This window comes from Notamacropus eugenii, chromosome 1 (genome assembly GCF_028372415.1).
Source record: "Notamacropus eugenii isolate mMacEug1 chromosome 1, mMacEug1.pri_v2, whole genome shotgun sequence".
Taxonomy (NCBI): Eukaryota; Metazoa; Chordata; class Mammalia; order Diprotodontia; family Macropodidae; genus Notamacropus; species Notamacropus eugenii.
Genome location: NC_092872.1, coordinates 326,214,535 through 326,239,221, shown reverse-complemented (window position 1 = coordinate 326,239,221; position 24,687 = coordinate 326,214,535). Strand labels below are relative to the sequence as shown.

The 24,687-nt window shown below is 34.6% G+C and overlaps 1 protein-coding gene across 3 annotated transcripts in view; it reads right to left on the bottom strand.

Moving 5' to 3' along the window:
- Positions 1–24,687, bottom strand: part of TXNDC16 (thioredoxin domain containing 16) — a 141,076-nt gene that overhangs the window by 87,635 nt on the left and 28,754 nt on the right. For all 3 annotated transcript variants that reach the window (XM_072629704.1, XM_072629706.1, XM_072629705.1), the window contains exons 4-5: positions 6,448–6,521; positions 5,105–5,179 (exon numbers count right to left, since the gene is read on the bottom strand). In XM_072629704.1, coding sequence (XP_072485805.1) covers positions 5,105–5,179; positions 6,448–6,521 — 149 coding nt within the window. The remainder of the gene's footprint in view (positions 1–5,104; positions 5,180–6,447; positions 6,522–24,687) is intronic.

Here is a 24,687-nt window from a genome sequence, read left to right as displayed (position 1 = left end):
AAAAAAGGCAAAAGGCTGCAAGGAGTTCACAACCTAATGGGGAAGACATTGTACAAATAACTGAACAAACAAATTATTTATAGGATAAACTAGAGATGAAGGATAGAAAGAGGCACTAAAATTAAAGGGATCAGGAAGGAGGTGGGATTTTGGTTCTTTGGTTGGTTGGTTGTTGTCCTTAGTGATAGTGATATCACTATGCTACATGAACACACCCTACACCCCAGGCGGGATTTTTAGTTAGTACTTGAAGTCAGAGGTCTAATGGACAGCCAGTAAAAATGCCCAGAGTGAAGACACCAGCACCACTGAATCACTGTGTATAGGAGGAAGGGGGATGTGGGGAAGGCCATATGAAAGGAGAGTTCAGGGTCAAGGGGCATGTAAGTTATAAGATGATCACACAGGTTATGAAGGGCTTTGAGGTCAAAAAAGTGCATTTTCTATTTCATCCAAGAGGTGATAGGGAATCACTGCAGTATACTGAGTAGTGAGAAGGGGGTGGCATGATCAGATTTTCACTTTAGGATGATGGTTTCAGCATTTGGGTTGAAGTTATTGGAGTGGGGAGGTATTTGTGGCAGGGGGAACAACAAGCAGACTATTATTGCAGTAATCATGGTATGAGATGATCAGGGCCTAGGCCAGGTTGATGGCAATGTCACATAAGAGGAAAAGACATACATAAAAGATGTTACTAAGAAAAACTTAGAAGTAGGCCTTGGCAATAGATTGGATTTGGGGGAGCAAGGATATGTGAAAGAGTGAGGAGTCTAGAATGACACCTAAATTGCAAGCCTTGGTGATTGGGAATATGGTGGTACCCTCAACAGTAATAGGGAAGCTTGGAAGAGGAGAGGTTTTGAGAGGAAAGATAACGAGTTCAGATTTAGACATGTTGAATTTAAAGTGTCTACAGGATATCCAGTTGGAGATGAGAAACTTGGAAGTCAGCAAAAATGTTAGCATTAAATGACCAAATCTGAGAATCATTAGCATGATGATTTAATCCATGATAACTTAATCCATGACAATTAATGAGATTACAAAGGGAAATAGTACGGTAGGAAAAGACAAAAGGGTCCTACGGAGCATCCATGATTAGTAGGCCTTTTCCTGGATGAAGATCTAAAAAAGAAAAGGAGTGGGGAGATAGGCAGTATGAGAATCAGGACAGAATGGTGTTCTGAAAACCTACAGAAAAGACAATATCAAGGTAAAAAGGATAAATGATAGGATCAAAGAGAGAGGTCAGGAAGAATGAGGACTGGTAAAATCCCATTAGATCTGGCAATTGTTAGTAACCTTGGGGAGACTAAAAAAGTTAACAAGAAAGTGAAAAGTGAGGAAATTATTATTATTACAAATGGCCTTTCAATGAGTTTAGCCACAAAATGCAGGAGACATATAGGTTGATGGTGGGGATGGACTGATCATGTGTGGATTTTTTGAGAATGGGGGAGACAGGGGTATATTTGTAGGCAATGAGGAAGCAGCCAGTAGACAGATAGAGACTGAAGATAAGTGAGAGAGTGGGGATGACAGAGAAGGCAATATTTTGGAGAAGATGTGATAAAATGAGAGGTCTTGGCAAGAAAAAGGGCCATTTCTTGTGAAAGATAGGGTGAAGTAGATAGTGATTGAAGGCAATGTGAAGACGAGGAAGAGAGAAAAAGTGAGAGCTTTCTGTGAATAGCCCCAATTTTTTTCAGTAAAATATGAGTCAAGATTCTCAACTGAGAGGATGGGAGGAAGAGGAACCAAGGGATGTTTGAGAAAGGATGAAAAAGTTTGGAAAAGCTGCAATGGTAGGTGTAATAATGAGTTAATTAGGAAGACATATAAGGATTACCTTTTATCACAATTTTTTAGTTAGAATGGTTTCATAGGCATAGGAGTGAAGACAATATATGATGGAAGTGATCCAAGCTGTGACCTGACAGGGCAAGACTGGCTATATGATAACTGGACAAAGAACTCAAGAAAAGAGAACAGTGTAGAGGTTTACCAAGGGGTCAAGATGGAGAAAGGAAGAGAGTATAACTAGGCCTGGGGTGATATCCTACGAGAGAAATGAAGGGTCAGAGATTGGGGGTCACACTGCTGACAAAGAATAAGACTTTTTGGAAGACAGAAGGAGAGGTGGAATATCAATAGATCTGTGATCAGATGAGGAAATTTCAGAGTTCATGAATGTGAAACTCTTGAATTTGTAGGTGACAGCAAGAGTCAAAATTCAGAGCTCCCAGTCAAGGAAAAAACACCACTAACACCCAGAAGGAAAGAATTAAAAGTAGCAAAGTATCACAGTCAGAATCACACAAGATTTAATATCATAAAGAAGTTGAAAGTTTGGAATATATATTCCAAAAAAACCCCTAAGATTTAGTTTTACAAGCAAGAATAATTCTACAAAAGAAAAAAATGCCCTCTGCTAAAATAGAGGAGTTCTAAGCATCCCTGAAAAGACAAAAGGCTAGTAAAAAATCTGGCATATAAATGACAGGAGTCAAGAGAAACATAAAAAGGTAAAGATGAGGAAGCAATCATAAGGAACTAAAGGATAAACTGTTTATAATCTTATGTGGACAGATGATAACATGTATCCCTTTAGAACTTTCTCTTCATTAGGGTTCATAAAAAGAAGACTTCATTTAATAAACCTAGGAATTATTCTGTTACATCTTGTTGATTGTAAAAGAAGAATGGAAAGGGAGGGGATATGGAACTGGAGGCCAGGGAGGTGTGGAGGGGAAGGGAAAGAAGAAAGGAGAAAATTATCTCACTTAAACGGAGCATGAAAGGAAAAGTTTATACAAATAGAAGGGAAGAACAGGAAGGGGTAGTGGGCAATACATGAACTTGACTCACATCTGAGCAGGTTAAAGAATGGAAGAATACACATACACAGAGAGCTGGGTACAGAAATACATTTCACTCAAAAGGGAAAAAGGAAGGAAAGAGGTTAAGGGAAGGGGAGGGGAGAAAGAGAAGAGAGAGTACATTAAGGTAAAGATTAGTCAGAGGCAAAATAAATTCTTAAATAGGAAAAAAGAAAAGAAAAGGAAAATATAAGAAAACAGGATGAAGGGAAATATAGAACAGTCATCCATAAAATGGAAGAGAATATAAAAATGGATTGGAAACTAGAATCTAACAATATATCATTTGCAAGAAACACACTGAATACAGAGGAGCTAAAACAGAATCTATTGTGCTTCAGCTGAAATAAAAAAGACAGAGGTAGCAAAAGCAAAAATCATTAAAAAAATAAATGGAAACTACATTTTATTAAAAAGCAAAGTATCACACATATATGCACCAAATGACTCAGTATCTGGATTCACAGAGGACAAGTTAAATGAGTTAAAGGAGACAATAAAACTATAAACGTGGGGAATATCAATTAACCCGTCTTAGACTTTGATGAATCTATATAAAATTTTTTTAAGAGAAATAAAGAACCTGAGATTTCTGGAGAATACTGAATGAGAATAAAAAGGATCATGTCTATTTATAAGCCATGAATGGAATGCTATAAAATGCCATATAATGCTATAAAAATTATATTTAATAAAGAGGATCTGAAGCAAAGATTAAACTTAATTGGAAGTTAAGTAACTATCTTAAATGAGTAAAAGAACAAATCATAAAATCAATTATTTTATTAAAGACTGACAAAAAATAAGACAACAAAGCAAAATTTTGGGAATACTGTCAAAACAGAGTTTAGGGGAAATTTTTTATCTATAAACACATTCCCAATAAAACAGACAGGGCAGATCAACAAGCTAGGCATGCAACTAAAAATACCTAAAAAACTCCAACAAATTAAAAATTCCCAATTACATATCAAAATAGAAATCCTGAACATTAACTGAAAATAAAAGCAAAAATAAAAAAAGAATAAACAAAAGAAGTAACTTTTCAAAAATAACAGATAAACTAATATGTGACTAACAGCCATTCCCTAACTGATAACAGGTCAAAGGATATAAACAGCTCTCAAAAAAAATTTGCAAACTATAAACCACATGAAAGAATATTCCATATCCCTATAGAGAAATAAAAAACAGAACAATCCTGAAGTTTTTCCTATAATGTGTAAAATGGCAAAAATGATCAAAAATACAATAACTTTGGGGAAGTTGTGGGGTGACAATACCTACTAATATATTGTTTGTAGAATTGTTTTGGAACTTGCACAATCATTTTGGAAAATGATTTGGAATTAATCAAATAAAGTGTCTAAAATGTCCCCACCCTTTGACCCAGAGACTCTGTTACTGAGCTTATACCCCAAGAAAGTCATTGATAAAAGGAAAGCCCCCATGAACACCAAAATATTTATAACAGCAGTTTTTGTACTAGCAAAGAAATGGAAACAAAGTAAATGCCCAACAATTGGAAAATGGCTAAAAAATATATGGTACATGAATGTATTGGAATATTACTGAGCTGTAAGGAAAGATGAATGTGATGAATAAAGAAAGGCACAGAATGAACTGCATGAACTAAAGCAGAGAGAAGTAAGCAGAAGCAAGAAAATTATGCACAATTACTACAAAAATGCAAATGGAAACAAAAACACAAACAAATACCAGTGAACGTAGCAAAATTATAAAGGTCAAACATGACTCAAATGAAGAGATAAGAGAGGACACCTCCAGCCCACTCCTTCCTGGAGGTGAGAAGTCCACAGATGTTGGACGCTGCACATGCTTTTGGACTTGTTCAATGTATTGATCAGCTGTGCTGACATTTTTCACCTCTTTTTCTTTTTACCTGCCTTTTAAAAATACTATTTGTTTTATGTGATATATCTGTTATATGGGAGAACTCTGGGAGGGGGAAGGAAATGCAGAGAGATAAGAGGAAAAACCATGATGATTTAAAAAATAAGACATACTAAATACCTGTTTGATATACCTCAATACATTTTTAGTTTAGAACCTACTTACCAAAACAGATACAGGCCCTGTACATTTTATCATTAATAACTTACAAATCTCAAAAAAAAAACCCAACTATCAAAATCAAGTTTAAATCAATATAAGACAACTTTTAAAAAGTAACAAATGAATTCATTTTTACTTCTACTTACAAGAGAACATTAGCTATAATGGCATTCACATCAAACAAAGTATCAGTGGGGAATTCTCTGAGTAATATGTTCCCTCTGTCAAAAAAAAATGAGAATTCATGTAGTATTTGAAATTACTTATTACTTTTGACTAAACTTAGTATTAATGAACACTTCATACAAATTATCATTTAAAAATCATTTATAAAGGATTTATTACATCAATCCCAAAACTATATGTAATAATACTATTTCAAATTAATCAAGTTTCATTTGCCATGTTTTCTCTAAACTTTCTATCTACTACTTGCAATGTTCTATAAATAATAGGAGACAGTATTCATTGGATTAGAAAGAATATTTTATTAGCAATATGAAATGTTCTATTCTATGAAAATGACAGATCGTATCCTAAAGAATATGGTGTTATGTTTGGAGTCACCAAAATGGTTTGCAACACACTTGCTTTTTTTAATTTTTATGAATAAAATGATTCCAAATGTTTTATCACTATAGAGTAGAGACTTAAATAAATCTACTCAGTAAAGTCATAGATTTATAACTAGAAGGGATCTTAGAGGACAACAAGTAAGAGACTTAAGGTAAGAAATTATGTCAGAATGCTTATGTTCAGAAGAAAACTTGTACCAACATATAATACGAAACAACATATATTATTAATGAAATGTTAAGTTCAACTAAAAAATTAAATGTGTACTCTCTACAAAACAATATGCTAAAGAATATATAATGTCTTGATAAAACATGATGCATGGTAATTTTTTTAAAAGTCAGACATTGCACACCCATTAAATGGATCAAAAATTACTGTTCTTTGAAGACTAGTTCCTAAAAAGGAAAGATACTATACTTTAGATATTAAAAAGTCATGTCATATTCTCTTTTCAACCTCTGTTACACATGACTTCATCATGGTTCCACACTATGTTCCTTCCCTTCCTCCTCCTATCTGGCCTTGCTTTTTATTTTCCTCCTATGTGTTCTCTTTCCTCAGTAGACTGTAAGCTTCTTGAGGACAGGAACTGTCTTTCTTTTTCATATTTGTATCCTCACAATTTAGCATAGTACTTAGAACATAGTAGGCACTTAAAAATATTTATTGGCTGACTGTCTAACCTTTATGGAGAGTATTATTCTTTTTGTCTAAAAAATTGCAATACATAATGAAATTATGTATTTTAATCTCAAAACTTAAAATTTACCTTTATCTACTTTTCTACTTTTTTTTCTACTTTTACCCCTTACTTTTCACTATGAGACATATATAAAACAAGTTTCTACTTTTCTACTTTTTACATATTTTTTACATATATAAAACTTTTTACATATATAAAACAAGTTACCGGAATAAATATGCTTTTGTCAAATCATTTTCCTTTCCACAGTATTTTGATGCTTCTTCTTTAGCACAGTTAACCTGGAAAAAAGTTTGAAATATTTAAGTTTTATGACATGAAAAATACATATAAATATGTTAAAAACAATTATCCACATTGTAGCTTCTCTCCAAACTGGTCATATTTTAGGGAGGCAGGATAATAAGTAGGAAGAGCAATGGAAATACAGAGATATCTGGGTTCAAATCCTGTTTTTGAAACTTAATAGTCGTACGGACATGAGTTAGTCACCTAAGCTCTCTGTACCTCCAATTCCTTTTTTCTGTAAAATGGGGCTAAAAACGTGCTACTTCCTCTGAGTAGCTATGAAGATCAAATGAGGTAACATGTAAAATGCTTAGGAAATGTTAAACCAATACAATACTTAAACCAGTTATAAATGACCTTGTGACACACTTATTGACCATCTCTGCTAATATTCTGATGACTTCTTTTATTAATCCCTATCTAGATGTAGACATCCCATAGGCACTGAAACTCCAATATGTCCAAAACATAACTCATTATCATTCTTCCTAAAACCTACCCTTCCTTCTAACTTCCTAACCTTTGTCAATGGTACCAACATTCTTTCAGTCACTCAGATTTACAACTAGGAGCCATCCTTAATTCTTCAGTCCCTCAATCTCATATTCAATGAGGTGCCAAGTCTTGCATATTCTACCTTAACAATTCCCTTCACTCACACCAAATACACAATAATCCAGACTTTCTTCATTAATGCAACAACCTTCTAACTGGTTTTGTCACATCTAACTTCTCTACTTATCGATCATCCCCCATATAACTACAAAATTTAATGTTCCTACTACAATACTCTTCTGCTCAAGGTGCTTCACTTGTTCCCTATGACTTCTAGGACAGGAGCTCTAGTAAATTCAGCTTTTAAATATTTTAATAATTCTATTTCAATATAATTGATCCCCTTTGTAATTCTATGCATTTTATTTTATACGCTAAAAATATTATTCTAAAGAGTTCATAGACTTCACCAGACTGCCAAAGAGGTCAATGAAACAAAGTTAAAAATCTCTGCTCTAGGATAAAATATGAACCTCTAAGTGACATTTAAAGCTTTTCACAACTTTTTTTCCAACCTATCTTTCCTGACTAATTTTATATAACTCCCTCATGTACCAAAGCAGTCTACTTTCTATTCTGTTAAATTTATTCAATATTACATCTCCTGTCTCAAAATCTTGACACACATAAGCTGTTCCCCATGCTTTCAAGTTTGCCTCTGGAAACTCCTATCTCCTTTCTACGTTGAGCTCAAGTGCTTTCTATGTGAGGCTTTTCCTGATTCCCCCAATTGTTAGTCTTCCCCATCTTTATTTTGTATGTATTTTGTTTACATTGTTCTCCCCCACCTCTTCTGACTAAAATGTGGATTTCTGGAAAAAAGTGGCCATATTTTGGTCTTTGCATCCCCCAGTACCAGTTGTTAAAATGAACTGAATATTACAAAATGATACCTGAGATTTTGATTTCTTAACATTTAGGAATAGTAGAATTAAAAGCAATCTTTAGGCTTATTAGTCCAACTCTCCCATTTTACAAATAAGATCCCAGTGGTTAATTGGTTTAGCCAATGTCAAACTGCTATGTCAGTAACAAAGCTCTATTACAAACAAATAGATGAGAGTAGGGGAAACCTGAAAGATTCAGAGAAAGGGACACTGCACAATCAAACAAAAGTAAGAATGAAAAATGTTGAATAATTTTCTTTTTGTTTTGAATTTTAATTTTCCTTTTACTATGAACTTAGTATTCATTCAAAAATATAATCTAACACACACATAAGAAATAAAAAGAAGGTTTCAAATAAAAGCGCAAACTTGCTACATATAGTTTGGTTGTTTTCCAAACTACAGACTAACAGAGGTTCATAGTTTTTGAACCACTGGTACATTTCAGTTTGACTGATACTGCTCTAAATGTGAGACTCTTGCCCAATGACTATGACTGAGTGGACATATTGCTGGAAGAGCTGAATCATATAAATTTGGATACTGTTGCTATATATGATATCAAAAGAAATAAGGAAATTGCATCTAGATGGAAGGATAGCTCACAATTACTTCTTGCAAAGGTAAACAAAGGAATTGGCTGAATGGATTTTATAATATGCCCAAAGGCAATAAGTAACATTATTTCATTGGATATTGGTCATGTATTTGTCAATATTAATGATAATCAGCTGCAAAACATCTACCATGAAAATAATTATGGTTTATTTACCAACACTGATTGCTGAGGATGAAGGAGTAGAAATATTCTATGAAGAATTTGATAAGGCCTTCCAGATGTAGTCAGCATACGCTGACTTTGGTGGAGATGGGAAGGGGTTTGAACACTTCAATAAGAAACCAGAAAAAGGTGAATATGGGATGGTCTCATTCAGGAAAAAGAAATAAGAGAAGCCAAAGACCTATAGATTATATAAAAGTCTCATGCCTCTGGGTCCTGAACATTTTCTTAAAAAAAAAAAAGAATCAGCAGGTGCTAAATATGTAGAGTACTAGGTACCACCAAAGAGAATGAAATAAATTATAACAGAGAGGAAAAAACTTATTATTGACATGAAAATACCTCCTAAGTTAGCCATGTATAGGTGGGCCATAAAATTGATGAGGTAAGACCAGAATTAGTAAAAAATTAAAAAGAATAATAATGAAAAGGATATGGTGAATAAATGAAATGATGACCTATTTAAAATATTTAAATGTTAAAATAAGTGAAAATAAAAATAGTAATAATATAATAATTGATCAAGAAGTTTTAAAGCAACATACAATTGCTGCAACAGAGGGCCTACAAAATATCTTAAGAAACATCTGCCACACTTGCCAAACAAAGAGAGATGGCTTCCAAAAGTAATAATGAAATAGAACATATGATAAACGATGATAGACAAGCATGTGCGTTATCAGTATCTTCTAATCAAGCAAACCTGAAGAGTGGAAGACAAAACTCATTTTAAAGATGGATTAACAAGATATCCAACTAAAAAGTTATCCAAAAGGTATTAAAGGACAAAAATCAAAGGACTACAAACATAAGAAAAGTGGAAAATATCTATATAAACTGTTTTCTCCATCAAAGATGACAGATACACCACACATAGTCCTAGATGTGCTTATAAGGTAAAAATGGAATTATGGAGAACAAATATAGAAAAGCAGTAGAACTGAACCAAATATATAGAGAAGAGATCTGTGCTAGAGACAAAGTAACTGTGAAAGTATTAAGGGACTGAAGTATAAGGTAGGTGAAGAAGGAAGAAATACCAAAGCCATTAAAAACTTAAGACCTTATTAATATCAAAAAAGGTGACAGGAAACATCAACCCATCTAGATGTCTATTCTCTCAGCTAAATCAAAGGTTTATGAGATATCTATACAAGAATCAAAAGTATACTTGATGATAGTATGGAGTGCAATAAGCAGGGTTTCACAAGTGACATTAAAAATGGACAATACATTTACATTTCATAGTTAACTGATAGTATAAGATTAACTTTATTAATTACAAAAGCATTTGATTAGGTAGAACACAGCATTACAGGTTATTTTCCAATAAAGTGTCTCCCATTCATCTATAAAGAGGATTCACTAATTCTTTGGAAGATATAAAACAGAATTAATCCTGTTTATTATATTATATATATTATATATCATATATTTATTCATTTATTTTAAATATTATTATAATATAATATATTATATTATGATATATATTATAATTAACCCTTTGATAATAAATATTAGGTAAGACAAAAACAGACATACAAAGAGATGCTTGCATACTACTCTATTAAGGGACATCTAATAAAGAGCCAAGATTGAAGATAGATTCCCAGTGGATGGTGTCATCTTCCAATATGTTCCTGTTAAGGGATGATCGCATCAAGTACTAAAGCATTACTGAGTTACCTGGAAGAGGTCTGTAATCATTCACAGGTATCTGACCTGTCCATCCACACAAAAAACAAGTCTATGTCTAGTGTCAGGCACAAACAATACAGAACCTAGGATGCAGTAGAAGGGCATACAGTAAGGCCTTGTGGTCTTCCATCTAACTGAAAAGATTGTAGTTAATGACTTCTAGCTTATCCAAGAAGTATGAGTTTTTCTCATATTGCACAGGGCCTTCTCAGTAAGTGGTTCCCTATTACCTCCAGGATCAAATATAATGTTCTCTATTTGGTATTTAAAACCTTTTACAACCAGGTCCCTTCCACATACTCTCAGATCCTACTCCAAAGAAGTTACTCTTGAGTTCTTTACATGATACTCCATTTCTTGTCTCCATGACTTGCACTTATTGTCCTCCCTTCCTGGAATGCTGTCCTCTCACTTCCATCTATTAGTTTCCCCAGCTTCCTTCAAGACTCAGCTCAAATCTCACTTCTCTAGGAGCCTTTCTAAGGCAATTCCCTGCTAGGGACTTTTCTCTTTGATTATCTTTCACTAAAGTAAACTTTATATTTTCATCCTTGCTTAGCTTTCTGATGGATTTATCCAATTTTCAGACAGAAAAATTAAAATGTCTGCCTTGCAATTCATGTAAGTTTTTCTTTTAAAAGAACTTAAGTCACTATATTTTGTGGTGCATACATATTTAGTTGAGTTAATTATTCACCATCGATGATGCCTTTAAACATAATTTAGTTTCCCTGGTTATTTATTTGAATTCATCAGCTTTAATTGTTGCATAATCTAAGACTGATTAAACTCTTGATTAGGTGACTAAAACACAGCAGACTGCAGTTTTCTTCTTTACTCTTTGACTTTCACTGTGTCTGTTTCTTGTGTGCAGGAAATTCTTGCGGATTTTTGTTGATGCTGCTGTTCATCCATGGTTTTATTCTACTTTTAGTAAAACAATTTAATCCTTTCATATTTAGGTTTCATACTCAGGATTAAGTTTGGAGTTCTCCATCAAGCACTAATATGAATATCTATTTGATTTGTCATCAGATGGGTGACCTACATCAGCTGCAGTGGCATCTATAAAACGCACTGCTAGCTGCCTAGCCATGGTCTCGTAAAACTTCACCAATCTGGGTACCCCCTGGAGAGGAGCCATGCTGAGCTATCTGTCCAACTCCTCCCTGTTGGTTTCTCCTCCTTCCTGCATCACTGTCCCCGGAAATGCCCAGGACCATATCTACCATGAAGCAATAAACAGAATAGCTCCTTAGTGACCATTAGTGAGATAGAAGGATTAAGTGAGGCTTTTTTTAAGGTTGTGGAAACAGTTATACTTGAAGACAGAAGGGAAGAACCCAGTAGACAGTAAGAAACTGAAAATAAGAAATAGAGGAGGAGGAGCCAAGATGGTAGAGTTAAGGCATTGAGAAGCCAATGTGCACCCCCCCCCCCCAACAACTTTAGTGTTAAATCTAATTAAGGAGCAGCATAGTTAACAAAAAATTGGGGAGAGACATTTTTCAGCCCAAGAAAATGAGGAGAAATATGTGACACTAGGATGGGTGCCAGGCCAGAGTAATACTAGCTGTGTGCCTCAGAGGCTGCAACCGCAGGACCATCTGGAGCTCTCAGCCCAGAAACAAAAATAGGGTCAGAAAGAGATTAGAGGGGATCATTTGCCAGCACTGGGCACAGGACCTGGCATTATTTGGTAACTTCATTGCCTATATATATAGTTCTTTGTCACAGTTACAGGGAAATGAAAAGCAATTGTAGTCACAAAGGAGCAAGGGCCCTGGTCACAATTTCAGGGCCCTGAGAAGTGCTGGAGCTTGAGAATGTACGAGAGCAGGGGCCATTCCTAGAAAAGACTAGAGCTCAAACCAAGAGAGTAGTGACCACATCTTTCCCTAGATTATACCATTCTGGAAGCAGTGAAAAACAGAACTAGATCTGAAAACAGCAGCTTAAAAGCCTAAAGCTTGGGAGAGTACCCCCACCTCAGGTAATCAGGTAAGCAAAGCCTATGTTTAACAGAAAGTTCAAAGTCAAGAAATAGGTTAGAAAATGAGCAAACACACACAGAATCTAAGCATAAAAAGCTAATACACTATCAGGAGAAATCAAAACATAAACTCAGAAGACAACAATGTGAAAACAGTTGAAAGCAAAGCTTCAAAGAAAATTCTAATCAAACACAAGCCCAAAAAAATTTCTAGAAGAGTTAAAGAAAGAGGAAACTACCAGGTCTGCTGCCCCTTGAGGGAGATCAAGCCTCCCTTAATTGCAAGGACAGATGACTTGTCTTTTGAGGGGTGGCACCAAGTAAGGCTGGTTGGGGCTTATACACAACAAGCCAATGTCCCAGGCACTATGGACATGAATGATTTCAACATTCCCTTTCAACCACACCTTTAACCTAAAACTGCATTTTTCAGCTTAACTCTCTAAGACTGAAATGTGTCTTCAGAAAATGGGAAATAGGATCAATTACATTGTAAAATCAGTACAGTAGATATTAGGGATAATATTAACTTTTATCTTTTCACATTTATATGGTCACTTATACAATACTTATGATTTTTTCTAATATTGAACTAGTCCTACATTCTTGTATAAATCCTACCTGGTCATCTTTGTGAGATATTGCCGTCATCACCTCATTAGTATTTTATTTAAAATTGTTACATCAAAAAAATAAAATAAAATTGTTGCATCATTATTCATTAGGAAGATTGGTACATAATTTTCTTTGGTTTTGCTCTCTCAGGCTTAGAAATTAAAACCATTTGGTAGGACACTTTTTTAAACCAATTTTTCAAATAGTTTATATAATGTTGGAATTAATGGTTTACATCTTTGATAGAATTCACTTGTAAATATGTCTGGTCTGGGAATTTTTTTGTTAAGGAGCTCATTTATGGCTTATTCAATTTCTTTTTCTAAAATGGGATTATTTAAGTATTCTATTTCCTCTTCCATTAATCTGGGCAATTTATATATTATTTTGAAAATCATCCATTTCATTGTTAGTTTTACTGCCACTTAATAGGGCAAAATAGCTCCTAATAATTGTCAGGATCTTATCTTTATTAGTGGTACATTCACCCTTTTCATTTTTAAAAAAATCAAATTAACAAATGGCTTAACTATTTCATTGTATTTTATTTTATTGGTACACCAGTTCCCGGCTTTTGGTGGTTGTTTTTTTTACTTTTAATTTTATTAATCTCTTCTTGATTTTCAGAATTTCTATTTTGGTGTTTAATTGGAGATTTTTAATTTGTCCTTTATCCATTTTTTAATTGCATGCACAAATCTTTGATCTGCTCTTTCTCTTTTTTTATTGATATAAGCATTTAGAGATACAAAATTTCTCCTAATTATTGCTTTGGCTGCATCTCACAAATAATTGATTGATTCTATGCCTTGTTCTTTGACTCACTCATTCTTTGGGATTAGATTATTTAGTTTCCAACTAATTTTTAACCTATATTTCCAAGGCCCTTTATCAAATGTAATTTTCATTTCATCTGAACAGAGTGCATTTAATATTTCTGCTTTTCTTCATTTGTTTGTGAGGTTCATATAGTCTAATACATGGTCATTTTGTGAAGATGCCATGTACATCTAAGAAAAAAGTATACTTTTGCCTGGTGGTTTCCAGTTCCCTAACAAAGATTACAAGAGACAGATGAGTCCCATAAAACAATTAACATTCCTTAATTGTCAGAGAGACATAGTTAGACACAACAGAATGCTAATCTAGTTTTCCTTGTATAGCCATACACAAATCCCCCTCCATTCCTGTATGTCAATAAAGATGGTATCCCCTTTCTCACTGAGGTCACTGATCTTACTGAGGTGACCAATCTGACCCACATTGTTAACAATTACATGTCACAGCTACTAAACTGACTCAGAGTGTGTGGTTTTGAAGGGCACAGGAGAGGTATTTTAAAGAAAAAAGAAAAGGAAGCATTCCTACACTTTAAATGTGTTGGAAAGAAAGATCTGAGAGAAGTTTTTGGTTTTAAGAGTTAAGAATTGAAAAGCCAGGGGTAGCTAGATGACACAGTGGACAAAGCACTGGCTCTGGACAGGAAGACCATGAGTTCAAATCTGGCCTCAGCTACGTGACTCTCAGCCAAGTGACCTCAGTCACTTAACCCTGATTGTTTCACAAAAAAAAGAAAAGGACTGAAAAGCCTCAGGGACAGGTAAGAGGAGGTAGGGACAGAAACACTTTATCAGGCTTTTGGGGTGATCTGAAAGGAAATAGAGAAAATGGTATTCTGAGTAGAGAGTACTATCATGTGTCTTTTAAAATGAGCTAAGTAATAACATCAGGCTCTCAATTTTGAAGTGCTGCCAGAAATTTTTCAGATTTTAAATGTGAGAAAGAAATTTAAAATTTTCATATTAATTGTTATATGCATAATGAATATACTAGTAATTTAGTTTTCTGAAGAGCTGACTCTCTGGCTTGGGAGTCAGAGCTCACAATGCAGCTTAAACTCTGACATCAAAATTCTGACAATGCTCACAATCACTGGATCTTAAGTGAAGCAAATCAAAGATTGCAGAACCTGTTCCCATCACAGAACTCTGGTTCTATACTTTAGGGGAGGTGGTGGTCACAATCCCCAAAGACTTAACTCCAGAATTGTTGAACTGTGGGACTTAAAAGTTTCTCATGGAAAACCAATAAATGACTGTTTGTAATCTACCTTCTTTCCACCGCTCCTTCCCAACTTGTGACTTAAGTATACAACCTGTGCTTTTACTTCAGCTAAGAGAACCTGACTCACTCTGAAACTGATTAATCTATTTGATTCCTGGCATTCCCTCTATGTCTGTTTTGGGCAGGCTCTGAGCATTCTCAGGTTAGAGACTGGCTCAGTAAAAATCCTGTTAACAAATGTTACCATTAGTGGTTATAAAATCCGTATTTGATTTGGTCAAAATCTGTCCTGAAATTAAATCAGAATGTGGTCTATGTGGTCCCCTATTAGAGTAACTGTGGTAGACTAGAACTTAATAAAATGTAATTGCTATTTGGCATCAACATATGCATTGGTTCTGTGACTTTGCTTTATCTCAGTTTACCAATCTGTAAAGTGGATAAATAAACTAACAGACTATGCTCCCAGCTGCATAACCCTGGAGATGTAAATTAAATCCTTTTTCTTGGCTTCAGTTTCCCTACCTATAAAGGAAATTCTAAATTTCCTATAAAGGAAATTCTAAAATCTACTCCATCTGGGAGCCAAGATGGAGGAACAAACAGTAAATCACTCTCTTTCCCATGTTCACCTGCATAAAAACCATAAAACAGCACCCCAGAACAAATCCTAGAACTACAGCGTCAGTAGAAGGACAGAGTGGAGCAGTCCTTTAGCCTGGGAAACTTGAAGGATCAGTAGAAAAAAGTCTGTCACACTCCAGTAAAAAAAGAGCACACTCTAGGACAGGAAGCATCCCAGCAAGCCAGCAGCAAGCCCTACCTGAGCAAACCAGCAGGAGATCCTGAACCTCCATAGTTCCAACATCAACACCCCACATACCATAGTATGGCCAGGGGAGCCAGCATACTCCAGTTCAGGGAAGCACCACATGCTTTAGTGCAACCCAGAGCAGACAAGCATCCAAAAGCTGCTGGACCTCCCTGTGTTCCAGCGCAGTCCCAGGAGTGCAGGGGTCCTCCAGCAGCCAGACTTTCCAGTACTTTGGTGAAACCTCAGAAAAACACAGAAAAACTCCACCTAGTCTCGGCACACACCAGACACCACCAATAGGACCCCAGCTTGTACCAGGTAAGTTACCAGACTCCTAGAGACCCCAGCTGCCAAGACCTGAGGCCCTACATCACAAAGCCAGTGTCTAGGCCCCTTTCTCTGAGCACAAAAAGCTTGGGACAGTGTCCCCCATGCTCTAGTAGGAGAATTCAACTTTAAAAGCCAGGAAATAGGCAAACAAGATGAGTAAAAAGCAAAAAAGAATACTGGTCACAGAGAATTACTATACTGACAGAGATCAAAACAAAACTCAGAGGAGGACAGCATTGTTAAAATACTTACCTCTGAAACCTCAAAGGAGAATAATGAATTGGGCCTAAGCCCAAAAAGCCTTCTTGGAAGAGCTCAAGAAGGATTTTAAAAGTCAAATAAGAGAGTTAGAAGAAAAATTAGTTTAAAAAAATGAGAGGTATGCAAGAGAGAGTCAACAGTTTAGAAATGGAAGGACAAAAATTAATTGAAGAAAACAAATCCTTAAAAAATACAATTGAAAACGGAAAAAAATGCACTGAAGAAAACAACATCTTAAAAAGTAGAACTGATCAAATGGAAAAGGAGGTACAAAAGCTAACAGAAGAAAATAAAAATATTTCCTTAAAAATTTTTTTTTAACTCCTTAAAAATTGGGCAAGTTTTGGAAGCTAAAGACTCTATGAGATGTCAAGAATCATTCAAACAAAATCAAAAGAATAAAAAAATTGGAAGAATATGTAAAATATCTCATTGGAAAAACAACTGACCTGGAAAATAAATCCAGGTGAGATAATTTAAAAATTACTGGTTTACCTGAAAACCATGATCAAAAAGAGCCTGGACAGCATCTTTTCAGAAATTATCAAGGAAAAACTTCCCTGAGGTCTTAGAATCAGAGAATAAAAGTCATTGAAAGAATTCACCAATCACCTCCTGAAAGAGATACAAAAATGAAAACACCAAGGAATATTGTAGCAAAATCTCAAAATTACAACATCAAGAAGAAAATACTGCAAGCAGCCAGAAAGAAACAATTTAAATATAGTGGAATTAGTAATGATTAGACAGGACTTAGCAGTTTCAACATTCTGAAGGCCTGGAATATGATATTCCAGGAGGCAGAGTAGCTTAGATTACAACCAAGAATCAACAACTCAACAAAACTGAGCAAAATCTTTTCAGGGAAAAGATGAACATTCCACACAAAGGGGGACTTTCAATCATTCCTGATGAAAAAAATAGAACTGAACAGAAAATTTGATTTCCAAATACAACACTGAAGAGAACAATAAAAAACAGGAAAGAAAAAAATTGTTCAGTAAGGTTAAACTGTGTATATCCCTAAATGGGAAAATGATATTTGTAACTTTTGAGAACTTTATATTACGGCATTTAGATGGCGTATACATAGACAGCAGCTGTAGGTAAAAGTTGACTTTGATGCAATAATTTACAAGTTAATTAAGGGGTGAAAAAAAGGATTGTACTGGGAGAAGAGGACAGGAAGAGGCAGAAAAGGGGAAATTACATTACATGAAGAGGTTTAAAGACTTATTACAGTAGAGGGGGAGAAAGGAAGGAGACAAGCATTGTTTGACCCTTACTCTCATCAAATTTGGCTCAGAGGAAATAACATACACCCTCAATTGATTATAGAAATCTATCTTACTCTACAGGGAAATAGTAGGAGAAAGGGGAAAAGAAAAGGGAAGAAGGGGGTAATAGAATGAGGAAGGTTGTGGTCAGAAGTAAAACACTGGTGAGGAGGGAAAGGAAAGGAGGGAAAGAGAGAGAGAAATGTATAAAGGGGGAGGAAAAATAAGATAAAGAGAAATATACAGTTATACAGTTACTACTCATAACCAAATGTGAATGGGATGAACTGTCCCATAAAACAGAAGTAAATAGCACAGTGGGTTAAAAAACAATCTTATACAATATGCTGTTTACAAGAAAGACATTTGAAGCAGAGATACAGAGTAAAGGTAAAAGGCTGGAGTAGAATATATTATGCTTCAGCTGAAGTTTTTTTAAAAAGCAAACAAAGGAAAAGCAAAAATAGATCTAGTTAAAAGAGATAAGGAAGGAAACTACATCGGGAGGTGTATTTATTTCATGTTTTAAACTTGGTAACATCAACACTGCAAGGAAAATAATTTCTTTTATAATTCAGATACTATTAGGTTACAAATTCAGCTATTAAGGAGCTGTTTAAAAGCTGTTTAAAACACTTCATTGGAAATATTCTATTTCATTAGGACTATGATAAGAGTCTCAAACATCTCTTAGTATGTTTCAATGATAAGTTATCTGAGACTTGTTATTTGGGCACAGTTACAAGATCTTCTCATATCGCCTGGTGATATGATATAAGATTTCTATAATGCTTACACCTGAGAAATAGTAGTACTGGGGCTGGAACCTTGCTAACCTTCAGAGTTTGAAGAACTAGCTTCACACCCAGCTAGAATGGGAAAATTCACAAGTTTGCTTACATTAAAAAAGTTCAGTTCCACCTAAATTTATTTAGCTACATTAAAGTCACATCTTAAATTAGTAGCACAATCTCTAAGCTTACAAGCACCCAGCAATATTCTGGAAGTTTGGAGTCAACTATCATGTGAACTTAAAAGATCTCTGCCAGAATTTGACCTTCCTGATTATGTTTTGTGTTGTTTTTTTTAAAGAAGGGGAAACAGGACTTCAGGCATTTTGATCCAGCCCTAGTCCTTTCATCCATCCAGTGGTTTACTACTCGGCCTGGAGAATGTAATTAATTATTTTTCTTAATTTTGAATGACTTTGACACCAGGATGAGTTTACACTAGGAAAGAAGTTACAAAAGAAGAAGTAAAGAATGTTAAGTTGGATAAACTTTTATTATTACAACATGATAGTAATAATAACTATGTCCACCCCTAAGATATAATTAGTGAAAGTTTGCTATTTAAGGTTAAATCTTTTAGAACTATGAATTTTCTTTTTGAGCTTTATTTTCGATTATGTTTGTGTCATTAAGCCGCTGCTTTTTGCTTCAACAAAAATGCCAGCAGTTAAATGAGAATGACAGCTGTGAATTGCTACTGGTGTATATATGTTTCAGAGAATACTGGGGAACAACCTTGGGTAGGTTTCCCAATAGAAGAACTTTCCCCACCTGGTTATTCCTGAGCCTGGCTGTGATATCCTGTCATATAATTGGTTGCCTATATGACTCTTACCTACAATCAAACAGAACTAATGATGCTCTTATCATACTATTCCCTTAGGCATAGACCTGGAGGACCAGTTTTAATGCTCTTGTAAACATATGCCTGTTCTTTTCCTTTTATAGCAAATTTCTATAATTAGGGTCCATACAAAATATGAATACTTATTCCATTATTTAATAAACTAATACTGGAACATTATAAAGTTAAGATGAAACTATATAATGTCTTTCTGTTTTTAATCTGAGATTTTAGTCATTTCCATGCCCCCAAACAACTAAGCAGATAAGTATCTGGACTTGTCATCTGCTCGCTAGTAGTTATATATCCATGTGTAAGGTTAGGTCCTTGAAATAGACCTGTATACAGAGCATGATCTGAAATGCAAGCAAATTCTAAGAGAGCGAGCTTGATTATGTTGTTTGGAGAGTATTCAATAGCAGCAATGTGTGTGTGTACGTGTGTGTGTGTGTAATATTTCATTTGAACACAGCTAACAACTAAGCATGTTTTACTATAAACAACTCAATTGATATATGCTATTCTCTGTATACAATTTGGAATTAATTACTTAGTATATTTACATGTTCCATCCCAGGTCTTTTGTTACAACTGGAGTGAAATAACCATCTCTTAAGTAAAATTCATTTGTGTAGCCATTGACCCACAGCATAGAAGTAATCTACTTACAAAGACTATTGTTATCTATTTGTTCATCCTCCTAAGGGGTAAATTAAATAGAGTGGAAAATTTTGAGAGATCAACAAGATCAGATGATTATGTGTGTGTGTGTGTTTGTCCTTCGTTGCCAAAGAAGACCATGCCATCAGAGAAATGATGACATGACTTGTACTTGACTTTGTTTTGAGTGAGGGAGGCCTCACTTCTCCTCCAGAGCCATCTGGATCCAGAGACCAGATATTCATCAGGATGACTGGAGATGACCCAGGATGAGGCAATTGGGGTTAAGTGACTTTCCCAAGGTCACACAGCTAGTGAGTGTCAAGTGTCTGAGGTGAGATTTGAACTCAGGTCCTCCTGACTCCTGCACTGGTACTCTATGCACTGTACCACCTAGCTGCCCCTAGATGATTATATATGTCAAAAGCAAAATAATTCAAATGGATATATAGGCCTTGAGCATGTTCTAATAATAAGTTCTAAAACTTGGGTTTGGGATTTTATAAATGCAATTCTATTATTTACCCTCTGTACAAACAGTTTAAAACAGTTAGTTAGGTTCTAATTTCTCAGTTGTTATCTGAATTTCTTAAATATATCAATATAACAATTTATAACTTACTTCACAGAGCAATTATAGATAGTAAAGATTTTTCCCTTTGTGGGGCTTGAATCCAAGGTGAAGAATGAAATAAACACAAGTCTTAAGAAGTTAAATGATAGTCAATGCCAATTTGGAAAAGCATTCTTAACCTTAGCTTACATGTTTATTTTGGTAAATATTAAATCTTTAACCACAAGGGCTCATTTTACAAGTCAGATCCTCATGGATTTTTTTTTAATTCTTCCTTCAGACTGTTGTTTGCAGTGTATATGTTAGGTACAGGATTTAGATAAAGATAAAAACAAAAAAAGGAAATGCAGAAACCTAAATTCCATGAAGTTTTATGTGAACTATGGGTCCTTAATTTGATGTTCTTATAGCTCTGTTGTCAACAGGATTAGGATCATAAGGTTTGAGCTGGTTTTTACCACATGACCTACTTACTGAAAAAGCAAACTTAAGTCACTGTACTAAATTGTATTGAGATTTGTTTTTGCAAAAAATTTGACCAGAAATTTAGTAGAAAATCTAAGGAAGTCCCTCCTTTCAGAGAACATGCCCATTCCAGAATGCCCAAGAAAAGAGGTTTTCAGAAATCATCAAGAGATGTTTTCAGAAATCATATGACTGTATCAAACATCTGAACCCTAAAATATGACGTACTAATGAAACTGACATTGAGAATCAGTTATTAAGAAAAAGACTGAATGTTCATCCTTCACTTGTATTCCTTCTCTGTGCTACACTATGGCCTACTTGCCTAAGGAGACTTCCTCCAATGGATCTTTCTCTCCCTCCTCTCACATTATTCCTATCATAATAAAAAACCCTTAATGGAACCTAGCTACCATAAAACAGTTAACACTCCTTAATTGTCAAAGAGGGGTGTGATTATCCATCCCTGAATGCCATCTCACTTTTCCTAGTATAGTCAATTATAATGCTTCAAAACGACCCCAACCCCTCTCGATGTCTGCATTGTCAATAGAGTACTTCCTTTCTCACTGGGGTCACTGGCCTTACTGAGGAGGCCAGTCTGCTTTGTTAACAGTTATACCTATAACTATTAATAAATTGATTATGTTTTGTGCTTTTATTGCATTTATTCATCACATGAATAACAAAAACAACAAAAATCATATGATTATCTCAAAAGATTTGGAAAAAACTTGACAAATTCCTATTAAAAACACACGAAAGTATAAGAATAAAAGGAGCTTTTTTTAATGAGTAACATCTCTCTAAAACCAAAAGCAAGCATCACCTGTAATGGAAATAAACTAAAAGTCTTCCCAAAAAGATCAGGAATAAAGTAAGGATGTCCATTATCACCACTATTATTCAACATTGTAATAAAAATGCTAGCAATAACAATAAGACAAGAAAGAGAAATAAAAGGAGTAATAATAGACAGTCAGGAAACAAAACTATCATTCTTTGAAGGCAATATAATGGTATACTTAGAAAACTCTAGACGATCTACTTGAAAAAATTAACAACTTTTACAAAGCTGCAGTATATGAAACAATTAAAAACTTTTACAAAGTTGCAGGATACATAAATCATTGGTATTTCTACATATTACCAACAAAATTCAGCAGAAAAAGATAGAAAGAATAATTGCAGATAGTATAAAATACTTGAAAGTCTACCTGACAAGACAAATCCGGGAGCTATAGGACAATAACAATTACAAAACACTTTTCACACAAACAAAGACAGATCTGAACAATTGCTCATGAGTAGGCAAGATACCAAGGTGGTATCTGGGTGGTACAGTGGATAGAGTGTTCATCCTGAAGCCAGGCTTCCTGAGTTCCAATGAGGCACCAGACATTAATGGCTGTGTGATGCTGAGCGAGTCACTTGTCCCTGTTTTCCTCAGCTCCTCATCTGTAAAATGAGCTGGAGAAGGAAACAGCAAACCCCTCCACTATATCTGCCATGAAAACGCCAAACAGAGCCATGAAGAGTCAGACACAACTGAAACAAGTAAGTAACAACCAAAAATCCAAGCCAATATAATAAAAATGATAATTCTATCTAAATTAATTTATGTATCATCATACCAATCAAAATACCAAAGAACTAAATCATATATCTAGTAAAAATAACAAAATTCACCTGGAAAAAGAAAAGGCTAAGAATACTAAGGGAATCAATGAAAGAAATGTGAAAGAAATACATAGGAGTAAATGACATTAGCAATCTAGTGTTTGATAAACCCAAAGATCCAATACTTGGGGACAAAAATTGCTGGGAAAAGTGGAAAGCAGTTTGGCAGAAACTAGGTATAATATTAAGATTAAAATAAGATCACATGGGTACATGAGTTAGACATAAAGGTAATTTCAAAAGCAAATTAAGGGAGTATGGAAAATTTTCTCTGTCATATCTATAGATAAGGGAAGAGCTTGTGATCCAACAAGAGACAGAGAGGATCACAGGAAGTAAAATGGATAATTTTGATTACATGATATTTAAAAAGTTTTACAAATAACAATGCAGCCAAAACTAGAAGAAAACTAAGAAAAAAAATTTTACAGCAAGTTTCTTTGATAAGTCTTATTCCTCAAATATATATGGAACTGAGCCAAATTTATAAAAATAAGAGCAATTCCCCAACTGATAAATGGTCAATGGATATTAACAGGAAGTTTTCAGAAGAAAAAAATAAAAGTTATCAATAGTCATACAAAAAAATGCTTAGATTAGAGAAACGAAAACTAAAACAAAGATACCACTTCATATCTATCAGATTAGCTAATGTGGTAGAAAAGGAAAATGACAGATGTTAGAGGAGATGTGAAAAAATTATGAAACTAATGCACTATTGGTGTAGTTGTGAACTGGTCCAACCATTCTGGAGAACAATTTGCAAATCTGTCCAAAGGGCCACAAAATTACGCATACCCTCTATCCAGCAATACCATAGAAGTCTGTATCCCAAAGAGACAATAAAAAAGGATAAAGACACTTATACAAAATATTGAGATTTTGTGGTGCTAAAGAATTGGAAATTGAGGGGATACCCATCAATTGGGGAGTGGCTGACCAAGTTGTGATATATCACTATGATGGAGTAGTATTGTGCTATAAGAAATTATGAACAGGATAGTTTCAGAAAAATATAGGAAAATTTATATGAATTCAGGCACAATGAAGCGAGCAGAACCAGGAGGTCATGGTACACAGGAACAGCAATGTTACAATGATAACCAACTATGAAAGACTTAGCTACTCTGATGTATACAATGATTCAAAACAATTCTAAAGGACTTGTGATGAAAAATGCTATTCATCTCCAGAGAGTGAACTGATGAATTCTGAATGTAAATTGAAATGTAATTTTTAAACTTTATTTTTCTTGCTCTTTTGCAACATTACTAGTATGGCAATATACTTTACTTAATTTCACATGTATAACTGATATATTACTTTCCTTTTCAATAGTGGGAGCAGAGTGGAAGGGATAGAGAAAATTTTGAATTTGAAATTTTAAGAAAGGATACTAAAAATAAATCATCTTTAAAAAAAGAAAGAAAATGGTGATAGAATGAGAATGACAGGGTAGAAATCTGATGGAGATGACAGGATGGAAGAGTATCAATCAAGCAGGCAAAAGAATTACTAATTAATGTCATCTCATCATAGGGATGATGAAGGAGACAGTGGCAGAAGGCATACAGTAATGAAAGATGAAGAAGGAGAAAAGGGAACTCTATTATAATAAATGTACTCATTTTTTTCTGTAAAATATGAGATAAAGTTCTCAGCTGAGAAGGTGGGTAAATGGGGAACCACAGGAAGTTTAAGGAGGGATGAAAAGGATTGGAAGAGCTACTGTGGAAAATGGAATAGTAATTGATAAGGGATGTATAATAGGACTTCCTACCAACAGTGAAGGTTCAGCTGAGTTCATGTAATCTTAATTTGTAGTGGACCCAATCAGATGGTTGCATGATCTGATTGTTGACTTATTGAT